Consider the following 15265-nt stretch of genomic DNA (forward strand, 5'->3'; position numbering starts at 1 on the left):
CTGCTTCTCCGTTCTGGCAGGTGGGTGAGCGGGCTGAGAAGTGGGGATGCCGACGTCTCTGAGCCCCACACTCTTTTCCTCAACAAAAAAAAATAAAAAAAATCGAACTGCCGTGCTGTTGACTTTGCTGGGACACTTGGCAGCAACTTCAGGAAGTCCCTGTGTCCCTGGGGCACATGGGGGCCTGGCCAGGCTGTGGGAGACACACATGCACACACAAACACACACACACACACTCAAGAACAGAAGGGGCACCCAGGCCTGGAAGAGGGAAGGCCAAGCCGGGCTGCTGCTGTGGCGGGAGCCCCCAGGGGGTGGGGACAGGGGAACCTGCCCCACCCCACCCTCTCCCCAGGGCTTTGGGGACAAAGGTGCAGGGAACTCCACTGCCCAGAGACTTTGGGACTTTGCTTTCTACCTCAGGGTCCACAAGGGACATGGAAAGGCCTCGGACAACTTGGTTCCTGCCCCTGCTGCTTCTGCTCCAGTCTCTCCTACTGAACGGTGAGTCCGAGGCCCGGGGTCCCCGGCTCCAGCCCCCAATTCCCTCACTCTTCAGTCCTCAGCCCCCCCACTCTCCTACTCTTTTGTCCTCAGTCCACCCTCCCTCCTGGCACCAGGAATTTTCCCCAGGCACAGGGCTCATTCCCAACAGGGGATCCTGATTCTCTCAAACCCACACCCTGCTCCAGCTCCCCGTCCTCGATCTGCTTACCTCTGGGGACATATTGTACATATTTATTACTCTATTTATTTATTTTACCTCTACATATCTATTCTATTTATTTTATTTTGTTAGTGTGTTTGGTTTTGTTCTCTGTCTCCCCCTTTTAGACTGTGAGCCCACTGTTGGGTAGGGACTGTCTCTATATATTGCAAACTTGTACTTCCCAAGCGCTTAGTACAGTGCTCTGCACACAGTAAGCGCTCAATAAATATGATTGATTGATTGATTGATTGATTGCAGACCCGGGCATCCCAGTCCCCAGCAGAGTTCCCATCCTAACTCTCCCTGGCTCCCCCAGACCTGCCCCAAGCTCCTTCGGTACCACCACCGCCACTATCAATCAATCAATCAATCAATTGTATTTATTGAGCACTTACTGTGTGCAGAGCACTGTAGTAAGCGCTTGGGAAGTACAAGTTGGCAACATATAGAGACAGTCCCTACCCAACAGTGGGCCACTAGCAGCACCTGTGTGTCCCGTCTCGCAGCATGACTCCTTCCCCGGATTTTCTCCCTCTCCCTAAGCCCAGTCATCCGGCTCCCTGCCCTTCAGCTTTCCCTGGGACACCAGCTCCCTTCCCAGAAAGTGTGCCTCCCAGCCCGGACTACCACCTCCACCCCCCGCCCATTCTTTTCCACATCCACCTCCCTTCCTCCAAGGGCACTTCATTCAAAATCCATTAAGCAGAAAACACTGAGCGCTAGTAGAAGACTGAAGCCCAAAATTTGTCAAGGGGGTAAAACAGAAAATGATCAGAACAGGAAGGGGAAGGATGCCCTCCCAGACTAAGCCCCCTTTTTCCTCTCCTCCTCCCCATCCCCCCGCCCTACCTCCTTCCCCTCCCACAGCACCTGTATATATATTTGTACAAATGTATTACCCTATTTATTATTTGTACATATTACTATTTATTTTGTTAATGATGTGCATATAGCTTTAATTCTACTTGTTCTGACGATTTTGACACCCGTCCACATGGTTTGTTTTGTTGTCTGTCTCCCCCTTCTAGACTGTGAGCCCGCTGTTTGGTAGGGACCGTCTCTATATGTTGCCAACTTGTACTTCCCAAGCGCTTAGTACAGTGCTCTGCACACAGTAAGCGCTCAATAAATACGATTGAATGAATGAATGAAAGAGAAGTGGTCAAGGTGGCCCAAGGTCACCCAGCAGGTAAGTGTTCGAGTCGGGATTAGAACCCGGGTCCTCTGCCTTCTGGGCCCGTGCTCTTCAGGTGGGCAAAGAAGCTATTATCAGCATCAAGTTGCAATCACCTTGGGCTTGCGCTGGGGCACAATTAGAAGGGTGAAATCTGCCCATGGGCATCAAGCATTAGAACAGTGCTTCGCACATAGTAAGCTCTTAACAAATGTCATCAAAAAAAGAGAGAGAGAGATGAATCAAAGGGGAACGGACGCCAAGGTTGTGTGTCGGGAGGGTGGGAGGTTAGTGATGGGTGCTGCTGACGATGATGGGGAGGTGACAGATTTGCCTGGGGTTCAGGAGAGAAAAAGAGTCATTATTCATTCACTCAATCATTTATTGAGCACTTACTGGGTGCAGAGCACTGTACTAAGTGCTCAGAAGAGAACGATACAACAATAAAAGGCACATTTCCTGCCCACAACGGAGTTTACAACTTCAGGAGGCAGGAGGAAGTCAGACAGTGATATAAATAAATAAATTACAGATATGTACATAAGTGCTGTGGGGCTGGGTGTGGGGGGGAAAGAGCAAAGGGAGTGGGAGAAACGACTTGTACTTCCCAAGCTCTTAGTACAGTGCTCTGTACACAGTAAGCACTCAATAAATATGATTGAATGAATGAATGAATGAGAAGAAGAAATGAGGGGCTTAATCAGGGAAGGCCTCCTGGAGGAGATGTGCCCTAAATAAGTCCCAGTTTTCCCCTCTCCCCAGACCTAGCCTCTCCTCAGTTGGGACCATCGGGGCACTAACCACTGCTTCTTTTCTCCCAAAGGTGAACAAGGGAAATGGATCCAAACAGGTGCGTCGGGTGGCAGGGAGCAAGGGAGTATGTTGCCAACTTGTACTTCCCAAGCGCTTAGTACAGTGCTCTGCACACAGTAAGCGCTCAGTAAATACGATTGATTGATTGATTGATTGAGTAAGGCAAGCTGAGTGCTGGGGGGAGTGCGCAGGGTGGATGAAAGGGGACAGAGGCCATAACACCTGGGAGGGGAGAGAGGGGCTCTGGGGAGGGAGGAGGAGGGCACGCTAGGGGAGGCTGGGAGAATTGGACCTCTGGATTCTGAAGGTGCCCCCCTTCCCACCCCCCCAGGGTGTGGTCTGCCAACCCAGAGACCACGGGAGACCCCACGCATCGTTGGGGGCAAGGACGCCAAGGAGGGCAAGTGGCCCTGGCAAGTCAGCCTCCGACACCGTCGGAATCACATCTGCGGGGGAACACTGATCACTCAAGACTGGGTCCTGACGGCTGCTCACTGCTTCAGCCTGTGAGTCCAGGGGGCCCTTGCCCACCCTGCCGCCTCTCCCGACGGGCTGCAGCCCTCTCCTACCCACCTGTCCACCCACCCCTGGGGGGATCCACGCTGTCCTTCCCTACCTCCCACTTGCCCTGAAAGATTCCACCGCTGCCGCTTTCTCAGCTTCTGGGTTTCATGCCCAAGACATCTGCATTTCATGGTTTTCGACAAATTCGCCCTGTTCTGCCCAACTGCTTTGCGTCTCCTCCAGCATTAGAAGTGGGTTGGAGGGAAAGAGCACTGGGAATACCTGGGTCACCTTCCCCCTACCTCAGCCCTTCACCAAGCGCTTTGCACATAGAAAGTGCTCCATCAATAGCACAGTTACGATTCTAATCCCAGATCCACCACTGAGTGGCTGTAGGACCTTGGCCAAGTCACTAACCTTTCCAGGCCTCCCATCCATAGATGGGAGAAGAGAGCTAGTAATCATTTTTTCCTAGCTTGACTTGGCAAAGTCCTTTGATTTTCCCACAGGACTTTCACATCAGTCCTCTCCCCATATCCTCACAAAGAGCCAAAGATTATAAATCAATCAATCGTAGGTATGGAGCACTTACTGGGTGGAGAGCACTGAACTAAACACTTGGGGAAGTACAATATAACAGAGTTAGTACACACATTCCCTGCTCACAGTGATGATGATGATGAAGATACAATGATACTGTAGATGTCAAAGCCCTCCGAGGCAGGAGGGTCTAAGTGAAAAGACTCTGGGAAACAGGAGACCCAGGCTCTGATTCCATCTTTGCTACTGGTCTGCTGCATGACCTTGGATGAATCACTTAACCTTTCTGCCTCAGCTCCATCATTTCAAAAACATGGACGATACCTGTCTCTGCCAACCTCTTAACAGCATTAATCGTATTTATTAAGCACATTCTGGGTGCAGGACACCGTACTGAGCACAGGGAGAGAATATGCAGGTAGGATCCAGCGCTTAGAACAGTGCTTGGCACATAGTAAGCGCTTAACAAATACCATCATTATTAATTAGGGACTGGGGTTGTGTCTGGTGGGATTATTTTATATATTCTCCATGGCTCAGCACATTGTGTAACACATAGTAAGCATTTAATACATACCATAACCAACTTAGTGCTCTTGAGGCAAAAATCTAAGGTTTTGCCATTATGCTAAGCTGGTGCTCCTAATTTCTTAATTAACTTTGGCTGAGTAGAAGATGGAAGGGGGTGGGGAGAGAGAATGGAGGATAGGGAGAGATGGAGAGTGAGGAAAGAAGGAAGACAGGAAGGAAGGTGGGAATATGGGAAGGGAGCAATCCACTGAAGAAGCTCCCTCTACCAGCCCTGTTCTCTCCAGCTTTGGCTCCTCCCTTCACGGAGCCAATCCTAACTAAATCTCGGGGTCTCACTCAAGAGCTACCATCCTCCTCCCATGCCAGCCACTACTCAATCAATCAATCAATCGTATTTATTGAGCACTTACTGTGTGCAGAGCACTGTACTAAGCGCTTGGGAAGTACAAGTTGGCAACATACAGAGACAGTCCCTACCCAACAGTGGGCTCACAGTCTAAAAGGGGGCTCCATGTTCGGCCGCGCTCCCCAGCCCCTCAGCAGCGCGGGTTATTCCTGACGCTGCCTCCCCCCACCCCGACCCCTCAGGCCCCTGGAGACGTCTCAGTTCCGGGTGGTGCTGGGAGAGCTGCGACTCTTCTCCTACCCCATCCACGCCATCTCGGCGGCGGTCAAGAAGGTGATCCTACACCCTGACTACGAAGGCAGTGAACAATCGGAGGGGGACCTCGCCCTGGTGCAGCTGACCACTCCCTTCAACTTCACAGACCACATCCTGCCGGTCTGCGTCCCTCAGGCCACGGACTCCTTCCCCTCGGGGCTGCTCTGCTCCGTGACCGGCTGGGGAAATGTGAAAGAAGGAGGTGAGGAGAGGGTGGGACCACCCAGCACCGCTTCCCAACTCCCCAACCAGCCCCGTCTGGTGGGCCTTCAGAGCCAGATCCCACCTAGAGCCAGCCCCAGCCCAGCAGCCTCTCAGGGGACTCGGCTACTCCGGCCAACCACCTCCCGACGGCCGGCTTTTCTTCTCCGTGGTTGCTGGGAGTCGGAGGACCTGACTTCTACTGCTGGCTCTGGGCAAGTCCCTTCACTTCTTGGTGCCTCCCTCCCTCTAAAACCGTGAGCCTCATATGGGCCAGGGACTGGGTCCATCGTGATCGTGTATCTCAGTACAGTGCTTGGCACAGAGTAAGCGCTTTTAACAAATACCACGATTAGTATTGCTGCTCTTCTCCATCAAGCCAGTTCCAAGTGACGGTTCTACTTAGCTGACAACAGTCTGTCTCCAGAGCTAGTTGGATTTCAAAGTCTCCACTGGGGAAGAGGTGGGAGGATGGGAGGATGGAAGGGCGGAAGGATAAAAGGATGGGAGGTTGGAAGGATGACTCTTGTGCCTTCTCCTCCCCCACACACCAGTTCAGCTTCCTAAGCCTCACACCCTCCAAGAGGTCGAAGTGCCCCTGATTTACCCCAGTCAGTGTAACAACTTCTTCAAAACTCCAAATTCCAAGCTCCTGGTCAAGAACACCATGATCTGTGCGGGCTACCCGGAAGGTGGAAAAGATTCTTGCCAGGTGAGAGCTGCGGAAGGTGGGCCAGGGGGGAGTTGGGGAGTGGGCTAGCCGGATCTTTGGAAGGGAAATGGGCTTAGTGGTGTAGAGTTGGTGAGGGAGGGTCAGGTGTATGGAATCTCTCTCTCTCTTATGGGAGGAGAGTCCACAGAAGCAGGATGCCTGGATTCCAGAAAGCAGCAGGAGTGAGAAAGTGAGATGCGGCTAGGGGCAAGATCCCTGGGTACTGTGGGGGGTAATAATAATAATAATGACATTTATTAAGCACTTACTATGTGCAAAGCACTGTTCTAAGTGCTGGGGAGGTTACAAGGTGATCAGGTTGTCCCACGGGGGGCTCACAGTCTTCATCCCCATTTTTACAGATGAGGTAACTGAGGCACAGAGAAGTTAAGTGACTTGCCCAAAGTCACACAGCTGACAATTGGTGAAGCCAGGATTTGAACCCACGACCTGTGACTCCAAAGCCCGTGCTCTTCCCACTGAGCCATGCTGCTTCTCTGGGTAGGGAGGGATTGGGACTGGAATTCAGACAGTCAGGTTGTCTTGACTGTAAGAAGGGAGGAAAGGCTAGAGGAAGGGCAGAAGGAGGTGGGGGCAAAGGAGGAGAGGACTGAGGTATGCTGGGTGGGAAGGGCCAGGACACCAGGTTTCTGGGAGAGATTGAGCACTCTCTTTTGCTCTTTCTCTCTCTCCTTCCCAGGGAGATTCTGGGGGGCCCCTGGTCTGCTCCCCAAACAATTCCTGGTTCCTGGTTGGGGTAGTGAGCTGGGGCCACGGCTGTGCCCTCCCTAGGAAGCCTGGGGTGTATACATTCATCCCCGCCTACAGCAAATGGATCCAGCAGCAAGTGCCCAGCCTGGGGCTGGGGTTCAGAAACATCACCGTGTGGAGTGCAGCTCCGACAGGGCCCAACCCCCTCGTGGCCTCCTTCCTATACACCCTCCTCCTGGGCACTCTCACTTTCCTCCTTTGACACCTCCAACACCTTCTGCTCCCTTATATCCTTCCCTCAGTCCTCTAAGATCCTCCTCAAAGCAGCCATCACACTCCCTCGGAGGCTTGCTGCCACCGCTGCCTCTTTGCACTCACTGAAAGCTCACTGTTTCTGCGGCGCTTTCATCAGCCCCCCCAGTCCCTCATCAATCCCCATGACTGGGAAGATCTTCATGCGTCTTCAAATCTTCCTGCAAGATCCTCTGCCTTCTGAAAAGGCCTTCCTCCTCCACTGCGCCAACGGTCATCCCCACGCCTCGCTTCGCTCCATTGCTCGGACCCTACCCTCAGTTGGGGGCAGAAACAATATGACGACGAGTCTCCACAATAAAGGTATGACACAGAGATTTGCATTAGGATCTTTGGCCTGCGGCCAGGAACCAGTCGCACCGGTTCTGACGATAGCCCAGATGGGCGGCCCGGGCTCAAGAGGAATATGGGAAGTAGGTGGGGTGGCTGGGTCCTTAGTGCCTTGTGGGGAGAGGGAATCAATCAATCAATCGTATTTATTGAGCACTTACTGTGTGCAGAGCACTGTACTAGGGCTTGGGAAGTACAAGTTGGCAACATATAGAGACGGTCCCTACCCAACAGTGGGCTCACAGTGGGCCAGGAGGGTGGAGTCAGACAGGGAGAGGGGTAAGTGTGGACCCTTAAAGACTTGAGGGAGTTTTCTGGGGCAGGGCTTGAAATCGGGGGAGGCAACCGACTTGGAGAAAAGGGGCCATTCAGGTGCAGTGGTTCTCAAGGAGCCATGAAGAATGAACAGCGAAGAGGGAATATGACAGATGGCCTGAAAACAATATGGGAGTGAGGACACAGGGGCTTCCCAAAGGGACGGGGCCTAGTGGAAAGAGCACAGGCCTGGGCGTCAGGGAACCTGGATTCCGATCCCAGCTCTATCACTTGCCTGTTGTGTTTTCTTGGGCAAGACACTTAACCATCATCATCATCATCAGTGGTAATTATTGAACACTTCCTGTGTGCAGAGCACTGTATTAAGCCAACTTGTACTTCCCAAGCGCTTAGTACAGTGCTCTGCACACAGTAAGCGCTCAATAAATACGATTGAATGAATGAATGAATAAGCACTTGGGAAGAATGCAGTACAACAGAGTTGGTATCCGGCCCACAAAGAGTTTATAGTCTAGAGGGGGAGACAGACATTATTACAAATAACTTTTATTATATAACTTATAGTATGCCCATAAGTGTTTTGAGGGTTGAGGGTGGGCCGAATATCAAATGCTAAAAGATCACAGATCCAAGTTCATGGTCCACGCAGAAGGGAGAGAGAGCCAGGGTGCCTCAGTTATCCCATCTGTAAAATGGGGGTAAAAGACCTGTTCTCCCTCTCTGACTGTGAACCTCATGGGGGACATGGACTGTGCCCAACTTCAGTGTGCTGTACAGTGTTTAGCACATCGTAAGCCCGTAACAAATCCTAGAGTTATTCTTGTTAGTAGATCCTCACAGACAGCCATTATAGGGAAAGCCCCAAAGCACGTACATACATATCTATAAATATATATATATATATATATATATATATATATATATATATATATACTAAATTATTCATTTACATCAATGTGTCTCCCCCTCTAGCTCTAAGCTCATCATGGGCAGGGAATGTGTCTATCAACTCTGTTACATTGTACCCTCCCAAGCACTTGGTACAGTGCTCTGCATACCATAGCACTCAATAAATACCACTGATTGATGAGGAAGATGGCTAAGATCATCATGGAGGGGTTAGCCCACTGCCCAGCTTTCCACTTGTTCACCTAACCAGTGGGAATTCAGAGGCTATTACATATTGTCTACTCTTCTTTCATCCTGAACTCCCCTCAGGACCTCAGAATAGAAGCCAGTATCCTGGATCTGGGGGTGGTTTTCCAGAGTATTTCTTCTCTTTGATCTTGCTTTGTTTTTACTGTGTAAACCTGATGAACAAGGGAGAGACAATAGCCGGACTGAAACCAGTGAGTGACGGGACAACCCACAGTACTTTCTGAGTGCCCGCTGGGTACTGAGCACCGTTCTGAATACTCTGTACTAAGCACTTGGGAGGGTATAAAAGAGCCATAGAAGTGATAGTAACAATTATTGAGCATTCACGTGGTACTGTGCACTGAACTAGGCGTTTGTGAAGAACAGAAAAATAAAGTGACACGTTACCTGCCCACAAGGAGCTTACACTCTTTTAATGGGAAATACAATCATAAGAATATTTACAACTATACTTGTCTTATGCCGTCGAGTCGTCTCCGACCCAAAGTGACTCCGTGGACACATCTCTCCCAGAACGCCCCACTCTTTATCTGCAATCGTGCTGGTAGTGTATCCATAGTTTTCTTGGTAAAAGTATGGAAGTGGTTTATCATTGCTTTCTTCCGTGCTCGACTCTCTCCAGTGCTGCTGCTGCCCAGCACACTACGGAAATCAAAAATAAACAAAGCAGATACACACACATACGCGTTCTAAGGAGGGTGTGAGTACATTCACAATGCTAGGAAACACAATTCCTGCCCACAAGGAGCTAACAACCTAACGGGGGAGGTAGTCACAATAATGTACAGGTAAGAGAAATAAGTGTTTAGACGATACAGATCAATACTATTAAAAGAGCATGGGAGGTTTAAAAAAAGTGCTGTGATGGTGTAAATAGAAGGATGTACTGTACCCCATTGAAGCTGAGCAGAGAAATCTGTACAGAATAAATTTTAAGGTGAGCTGAGAAACAGGGTGAAGCACAGACGGGAGAGGAGAGAGGGTGGAAACAGGGTGGTACAGTAATCTCGCCTCAGGATATGGCAAGTGCCTGAACGAAGGAGGTGGTTATGATAATAATAATGATGGCATTTGTTAAGCGCTTACTATGTGCCAAGCACTGTTCTAAGCGCTGAATGGATGGGTATTTGGATGGAGAGGAAGAAAGCAGAGCTGGGAAATTTTGTGGAGGAAAACTGACAGGATTCAAAGCCAGACTGAATGGACAAATTAAAATAATAATAATAATAATGTTGGTATTTGTTAAGCACTTACTATGTGCAAAGCACTGTTCTAAGCGCTGGGGAGATACAAGGTGATCAGGTTGTCCCACGGGGGGGCTCACAGTCTTAATCCCCATTTTACAGATGAGGGAACTGAGGCCCAGAGAAGTTAAGTGACTTGCCCAAAGTCCCACGGGAGATGGATGATCAGGACTAACAAGTTTGATCAATCTCGGGAGTCATCTTCACAGAGGTAGTAGCTCGGCTCCCCAGAGGAGTGGGGCTAGACTGAGAATAGAAAGGAAGCCAGAATATTCATTCATTCATTCAATCGTATTTATTGAGCACTTTCTGTGTGCAGAGCACTGGACTGAGCGCTTGGGAAGTACAAAGAGAGTGAGGGGTCAAAGATAATGACATAGGTAGAGATTTCAAAGGCAGGGAGAATGGTGGTGTTTTCAACTGCGATGGGAAAGTTAGATGGAAAAGAGGATTTGGGAGGGAAAATGAAGATGGAGAAGCATGGTCTGGTGGATAGAGCTCGGGCCCGGGCATCAAAAGGACCTGTGGTCTCAACCGGCTCTGCCACTTATCTGCTGTGGGGACTTGGGCAAGTCACTTAACTTCTCTGTGTCTCAGTTACATCATCTGTAAAATGGAGACTAAAACCGTGAGCCCCAAGTGGGACCTGATTACCTTGCCCGGCTCATAGTAAATGCTTAACAAATACCCTTTAAAAAATAAGAGCTCAGTTTGGGAAGCAGCGTGGCTCAGTGGAAAGAGCCCGGGCTCTGGAGTCAGAGGTCATGGGTTCAAATCCCGGCTCCGCCACTTGTCAGCTGTGTGACTTTGGGCAAGTCTCTTAACTTCTCTGGGCCTCAATTACCTCATCTGGAAAATGGGGATTAAGACTGTGAGCCCCACGTGGGACAACCTGATCACCTTGTAAACTCCCCAGCACTTAGAACAGTGCTTTGCACATAGTAAGCGCTTAATAAATGCCATTATTATTATTATTATTATATTGAATTTAAAGTGTCAGTGGGGCCTCCATACGGAGCTATCAAACTGGTAAGCAGAAATGGGGGACCGCAAATGGGACAGGGATGGTACCAGTGAGAAGTGGTACCAGGGGAAGCAGCGTGGCTCAGTGGAAAGAGCATGTGCTTTGGAGTCAGAGGTCATGGGTTCAAATCCCGGCTCCACCACTTGTCAGCTGTGTGACTTTGGGCAAGTCTCTTAACTTCTCTGGGCCTCAATTACCTCATCTGTGAAATGCGGATTAAGACTGTGAGCCCCACGTGGGACAACCTGATCACCTTGTAAACTCCCCAGCGCTTAGAACAGTGCTTTGCACACAGTAAGTGCTTAATAAATGCCATTATTATTATTATTATATTGAATTTAAAGTGCCAGTGGGTCCTCCGTACGGAGCTATCAAACTGGTAAGCAGAAATGGGGGACTGCGAATGGGACAGGGATGGTGCCAGTGAGATAGACAGCACATACAGGTTGGGGCTGAAACCGTCAGGGCCCGATGAGTGCCCTTAGAGGGTGCAAATTGAAAAGGTCAGGGGATGCTGAACACAACCTCGGGGTGAGAGGTGGAAGAGAAGCCAGTGGAAGAGACTGAGATGGGCCTGCCAGAGAGAGAGCAGCATTGGCCTAATAGCTAGAACACAGGCCTGAGAGTCAGAAGGTCACAGGTTCTAATCCCAGCTCTGCCACTTTTTTATGGCATTTATTAAGCGCTTACTACGTGCAAAGCACTGTTCTAAGCTCTGGGGAGTTTACAAGGTGATCAGGTTGTCCCACGGGGGGCTCACAGTCTTAATCCCCATTTTCCAGATGAGGTAACTGAGGCCCAGAGAAGTTAAGTGACTTACCCAAAGTCACACAGCTGACAAGTGGTGGAGCTGGGATTTGTACTCCGGACCAGTGACTCCAAAGCCCGGGCTCTTTCCACTGAGCCACGCTGCTTCTCACTTGTCTGCTGTGTGAATTTGGGTGGGTCACTTCGCTTCTCTGTGCCTCAATTACCTCATCTGTAAAATGGGGGTTAAGACTGTGAGTCCAATGTGGGACAGGGACTGTGTTCGACCTGATTTACTTATATTTCCCCCAGCACTTAGGACAGTGCCTGGAACATAGCAAGCAATTAAACAAATATTCTTATTATTACAATCAATCAATCGTATTTATTGAGCACTTACTATGTGCAGAGCACTGTACTAAGCACTTGGGAAGTACAAATTGGCAACATATAGAGACAGTCCCTGCCCAACAGTGGGCTCACAGTCTACAAGAACCTGGAGAGAACTGTGCAGCTGAGACCAAGATTAAATAGCGTTTCCAGAAGATGTGGGAAGGTTTTGTGGAGATCTCAAAATGTGGGGAGAGGTAGGCTGGGACGGGAAAGTCAAGGAAAGACTGATGTCAACCCAGGGGCTGATGTCAACCTCATCTGTAAAATGGGGGTTAAGACTGTGACTCCAATGTGGGACAGGGACTGTGTTCGACCTGATTTACTTATATTTCCCCCAGCACTTAGTGCCTGGAACATAGCAAGCAATTAAACAAATACTCTTATTATTACAAGAACCTGGAGAGAACTGTGCAGCTGAGACCAAGACTAAATACTGTTTCCAGAAGATGTGGGAAGGTTTTGTGGAGATCTCAAAATGTGGGGAGAGGTAGGATGGGATGGGAAAGTCAAGGAAAGACTGATGTCAACCCAGGGGCTGATGTCAACCTCATCTGTAAAATGGGGGTTAAGACTGTGAGTCCAATGTGGGATAGGGACTGTGTTCGACCTGATTTACTTATATTTCCCCCAGCACTTAGTGCCTGGAACGTAGCAAGCAATTAAACAAATACTCTTATTATTACAAGAACCTGCACGTAGTAAGCGCTCAATAAATACGATTGATGAAGAACCTGGAGAGAACTGTGCAGCTGACACCAAGATTAAATAGCATTTCCAGAAGATGTGGGAAGGTTTTGTGGAGATCTCAAAATGTGGGGAGAGGTAGGCTGGGACGGGAAGGTCAAGGAAAGGCTGATGTCAACCTCATCTGTAAAATGGGGGTTAAGACTGTGAGTCCAATGTGGGACAGGGACTGTATTCGACCTGATTTACTTATATTTCCCCAGCACTTAGTGCCTGGAACATAGTAAGCAATTAAATAAATACTCTTATTATTACAAGAACCTGGAGAGAACTGTGCAGCTGACACCAAGGTTAAATAGCGTTTCCAGAAGATGTGGGAAGGTTTTGTGGAGATCTCAAAATGTGGGGAGAGGTAGGCTGGGACGGGAAGGTCAAGGAAAGACTGATGTCAACCCAGGGGCTGATGTCAACCTCATCTGTAAAATGGGGGTTCAGACTGTGAGTCCAATGTGGGACAGGGACTGTGTTCGACCTGATTTACTTATATTTCCCCCAGCACTTAGGACAGTGCCTGGAACGTAGCAAGCAATTAAACAAATACTCTTCTTATTACAAGAACCTGGAGAGAGCTGTGCAGCTGAGACCAAGATTAAATAGAGTTTCCAGAAGATGTGGGAAGGTTTTGTGGAGATCTCAAAATGTGGGGAGAGGTAGGATGGGACGGGAAGGTCAAGGAAAGGCTGATGTCAACCTCATCTGTAAAATGGGGGTTAAGACTGTGAGTCCAATGTGGGACAGGGACTGTGTTCGACCTGATTTACTTATATTTCCCCAGCACTTAGTACCTGGAACATAGCAAGCAATTAAACAAATACTCTTATTATTACAAGAACCTGGAGAGAGCTGTGCAGCTGAGACCAAGATTAAATAGCATTTTCAGAAGATGTGGGAAGGTTTTGTGGAGATCTCAAAATGTGGGGAGAGGTAGGATGGGACGGGAAAGTCAAGGAAAGACTGAGGTCAACCCAGGGGCCAAAAGGCCCCATCACTTCTAGCTGGCTTTCCTAATCCAACCAAAGTGCCATCGCTCTGGGGCAAGGCCAAATTCCTTTTTCTTACCTTCAGGGCCTCTCGGATCCAATTTTCCACCTTCAGACATCTCATCCCTCCCTGATTTGGGGTCAGGGCAGCCCCGCACACAGTCCTAGCCCCTGGGGCTAGAGAAGCAGCGTGGCTCGGTGGAAAAAGCATGGGCTTTGGAGTCGGAGGTCATGGGTTCAAATCCCGACTCCACCAATTGTCAGCCGTGTGATTTTGGGCAAGTCACTTCACTTCTCTGGGCCTCAGTTCCCTCATCCGTCAAATGGGGTTGAAGACTGTGAGCCCCCTGTGGGACAACCTGATCACCTCGTAACCTCCCCAGCGCTTTGAACAGTGCTTTGCACATAGTAAGCACTTAATAAATGCTGTTATTATTATTATAATCATCTTATATTAAAAGAATATTATAAGATAGTATAATTATCTTATAATCATTATAATCATCTTATATTATGATTATAATCATGTATTATTATTACAATCATTTGTTCTAATGATTTTTAGCCGGCCTAGCATGTAGCACAGGAGTAGCATGGTCCAATGGAAAAAACAAAGGTCTGGGAATCGAGGTACTTGGGTTCTTATCTTGGCTCTGCCACTTGCCTGCTGCTGGGCAAGTCACTCTGTCCCTCAGTTTCCTTATTTGTACAATGGGGATTACATACCTCGTGGCTTAGTGGTAAGAGCTTGGGCTTTGGAGTCAGAGGTCATGGGTTCGAATTCCGACTCCCCCGCATGTCTGCTGTGTGACCTTGGGCAAGTCACTTAACTTCTCTGAGCCTCAGTTACCTCATCTGTAAGTGGGGATTAAGACTGTGAGCCCCACATGGGACAACTTGATCACCTTGTAACCCCCCCAGCGCTTAGAACAGTGCTCTGCACATCGTAAGCGCTTAACAAATGCCGTTATTATTATTATTATACCTGTTCCCCCTTCCCTTTAGATTATAAACCTTGTGTGGGCAGGGACTGTGTCCGACCTGATCATCTTGTATCTACCCCAGCATTTACTACAGAAGCAGCTTGACAGAGTGAATAGAGCATGGTCCTGGGAGTCAGAAGGTCATGGGTTCTAATCCTCGCTCTGCCACTTGTCTGCTGTGTGACCTTGGGCAAATCATTTCCCTTCCTCTGTGCCTCAGTTACCTCATCTGTAAAATAGGGATTGAGACTGTGAGCCTCACCTGGGACAGGCACTGTGTTCAACCCGATTTGCTTGTATCCACCCCAGCGCTTAATAACAGCGCCTGGCACATAGTAAGTGCTTAACAGATACTCTCATTATTATTATAGTGCTCAGCACAAAGGAAGCGCTTAACTAGTAAGCTAGTAACTAACTACTTAACTATTTAACTGAGCGTGGCTCAGTGGAAAGAGCATGGGCTTTGGAGTCAGAGGTCATGGGTTCAAATTCTGACTCCGCCAATTTTCAGCCATGTG

At 49.1% G+C, this 15265-nt stretch overlaps 1 protein-coding gene across 1 annotated transcript; it reads left to right on the plus strand.

The window, feature by feature from the left end:
- The first annotated feature begins 285 nt into the window (after positions 1-285).
- LOC119934552 (serine protease 33-like) lies at positions 286-7725 on the plus strand. Its single transcript, XM_038754078.1, has 6 exons — positions 286-504; positions 2707-2733; positions 3028-3202; positions 4860-5134; positions 5688-5845; positions 6546-7725. Exons 1-6 carry the CDS (start codon positions 438-440, stop codon positions 6816-6818), a joined length of 975 nt encoding a protein of 324 aa, XP_038610006.1. The 5' UTR covers positions 286-437; the 3' UTR covers positions 6819-7725.
- Positions 7726-15265: the final 7540 nt, after the last annotated feature.

Source organism: Tachyglossus aculeatus, chromosome 11 (genome assembly GCF_015852505.1).
Source record: "Tachyglossus aculeatus isolate mTacAcu1 chromosome 11, mTacAcu1.pri, whole genome shotgun sequence".
NCBI classification, from domain to species: Eukaryota; Metazoa; Chordata; class Mammalia; order Monotremata; family Tachyglossidae; genus Tachyglossus; species Tachyglossus aculeatus.